Raw genomic sequence first — 2,377 nt, 5'->3', positions numbered from 1 at the left:
TATTGGGAGGATCAGTATGAAGTGCATATTCGTGCTCATGTGTGCGCATGCGCAGGAGAGATGGAAGTGGCTTCACCCCACTTCCTGGTCTCTGGCACAAGAACTCTGACCTCTCACTGACCCACAATCAATCATCCCTCATCTGTCTTGAGCTTCCATCTATTCCTTGCTTCTACCCCGTTTATGTCCAAGCCAGCAGCCTGCCAGTCAGCACCTCCCTCCAGAACTCTATCTCAGATGGGCTGTGTTTCCAAATCCCTCACTTTAGAGATCCCTGTGGCATAGGCACACCCAGACCCTCTGGGGGAGGGTCTTGCTGAGCAATGGCCAGGTGGCGGCTTGCTCAGAAAAAGTTTATTTGATCACTCTGTGACAGATATTCAGAGGTTATGGAAAATCTTAAATTAGCGTCGGGCCAGATTTCACCCCACTCTGGTGTCTTTGTCCCAGTACCAGCAAACATGGCTGTCATCCTGGGTCTGCTGGGTCCTTTGACTGTGGAGAAGGCATTATGGCCTCCTCCAAGTGCACTCCAAAAAGGGAACCACTTCTCCCATGTGGTACACAGACCCCTCAGACGCCATTTCCCATTCCTGGGGATTAACCCTGCTTCCTCACCAGAGCAGTGGCAGGTACCGAGTTCTGGGATTTCCAACTCTGTATTCCAATTTTTAAAACACATTTATTCATTTATGAGCGAGAGAGAGAGAGAGAGAGAGAGAGAGAGAGAGAGAGAGAGAGAATGTGTTTGTGTGTGTGTGTGTGTGTGAGTGTGTGTGAGTGGGGGAGGAGTAGAGAGAAAGGGAAACACAGAATCTGAAGCAGGCTCCAGGCTCTGAGCTGTCATTATGGAGCCTCATGTGGGGCTTGAACTCACGAACCATGAGATTATGACCTGAGTTGAAGTTTCCCCTGTGTTCCACTTTTATAGCACCTTAGTGGTATTGAAACCCTATCCTTCCCCCCACCAACAATGGCTTTGGGGAACAAATTTCTGTTTCAGTCGCTTGTGAGAGTTTCTCTCATTCTTTTTCTCTCCAGCTACTTTTGGAGGGGGAGGAGAGTGCTTTTCCTACACTGTCTTAGTGCACCACCCTCTGTCTCCATTTCTCTGTCCTCTCTTCACAAAATCAGCTCCCTACCTCTGAGGACTTCTCTCTCCCAGCCCATCTCTCTGCACTATGAATCTGCCAAGTTCTGTGGCAGAAGCTATGCAGATTGTGGTGTTAATCCTCAGGCCAATTTCCTAGGTGTTCAAAATGGTTTGGTGCTCACATAGCTGCCTTTCTGGGACAATAAAAGCTGAGGACCTCATTGCTGCTCTGTTATCCTGAAACACCCTCTAAACTTTTAAATAAATAAATTTAAACACAAAAATTAAGGTCATCCAATGTAATTTAAAATTTTGTGTCATTATTTCTTCTTATTATTGTTGATTCTACCATTCATTCTCTTCAGTGCTATTCTCTCCAACTTTATTTCAAGTCCCATTTTGTCATAAAAGATGAATCATGTACAAGAGTGCTGTGCTTATTTTAAAGAAAAATATACACAAACACACCCACAAGACAACCACTACACTTGAACATTTTCTTTGCAGTAAAAAAGTAATTTCCTTGCATTTTATTCTTTCCTTACAAGATTCATAGGAAGTTATGTTTAACATCCACACTGACGACAGAAATAAAGACAGAGAGGCTCAGGTTCAGGGAGCTTACAGTGTTCACAATTACCTAAGAAACAAGATAATGCTTATATACAGCCTTAAATTATACACAAATGGAAACTTTATTTTTGTGTAGCTCCTTTAATTCCTCAAATTGTACACTTGAAAACAGTTAATTGTGTGTCATTATATTCAAATAATTTAATTATTTGGAGAAATATCTAAGGTGTAGGGCCACAGGCAGGATCGAAAGCATAGGTAGCTGACTCTTTATTAGACGTTTGGGAGATAGCTCTTCTAAAATGGAAGGAAAGCAAGTGATACTTATGGATGCAGGAACACTGGGATTAAATTCAAAGTCTGCACAAAGTCGTCCCTGTGCCTTGAGGTCCGAGTTGCAGCAGAGAGGCCACTTCCCTCCCCACATGTCTGAAAGCATCTGTCATTAGTCCCCCTCGCGCTCATTCCCCCTGCAACATTGGCCCTGCACTTTGACTTGAACTTTTTTTAATAGTTTATTGTCAAATTGGTTTTCATATAACACCCAGTGCTCTTCCCCACAAGTGACTCCACCATGACCATCACCCCCTTCTTCCCTCCCCCTCCCCCTTTGGTCCATGGTTCGTTTTCAGTATATAGTAGTCTCCCTTGATCTGTGTCCCTCACTCTTCCCCGCTCTCTTTCCCCTTCCTCTCCCCATGGTCCCCTGCC

General features: G+C 44.4%; 1 protein-coding gene across 1 annotated transcript in view; it reads left to right on the top strand.

Moving 5' to 3' along the window:
- Window positions 1–461: 461 nt before the first annotated feature.
- Window positions 462–2,377, top strand: part of LOC115274359 (olfactory receptor 1571-like) — an 8,956-nt gene continuing 7,040 nt past the window's right edge. The window contains exon 1 of the mRNA XM_029917816.1: window positions 462–632. Within this exon, the coding sequence (XP_029773676.1) occupies window positions 462–632 (171 nt within the window). The remainder of the gene's footprint in view (window positions 633–2,377) is intronic.

This window comes from Suricata suricatta, chromosome 12, assembly GCF_006229205.1.
Source record: "Suricata suricatta isolate VVHF042 chromosome 12, meerkat_22Aug2017_6uvM2_HiC, whole genome shotgun sequence".
Taxonomy (NCBI): Eukaryota; Metazoa; Chordata; class Mammalia; order Carnivora; family Herpestidae; genus Suricata; species Suricata suricatta.
Note: the sequence above shows the minus strand (reverse complement) of the source record. Positions and strands in the feature narration are given on the sequence as shown.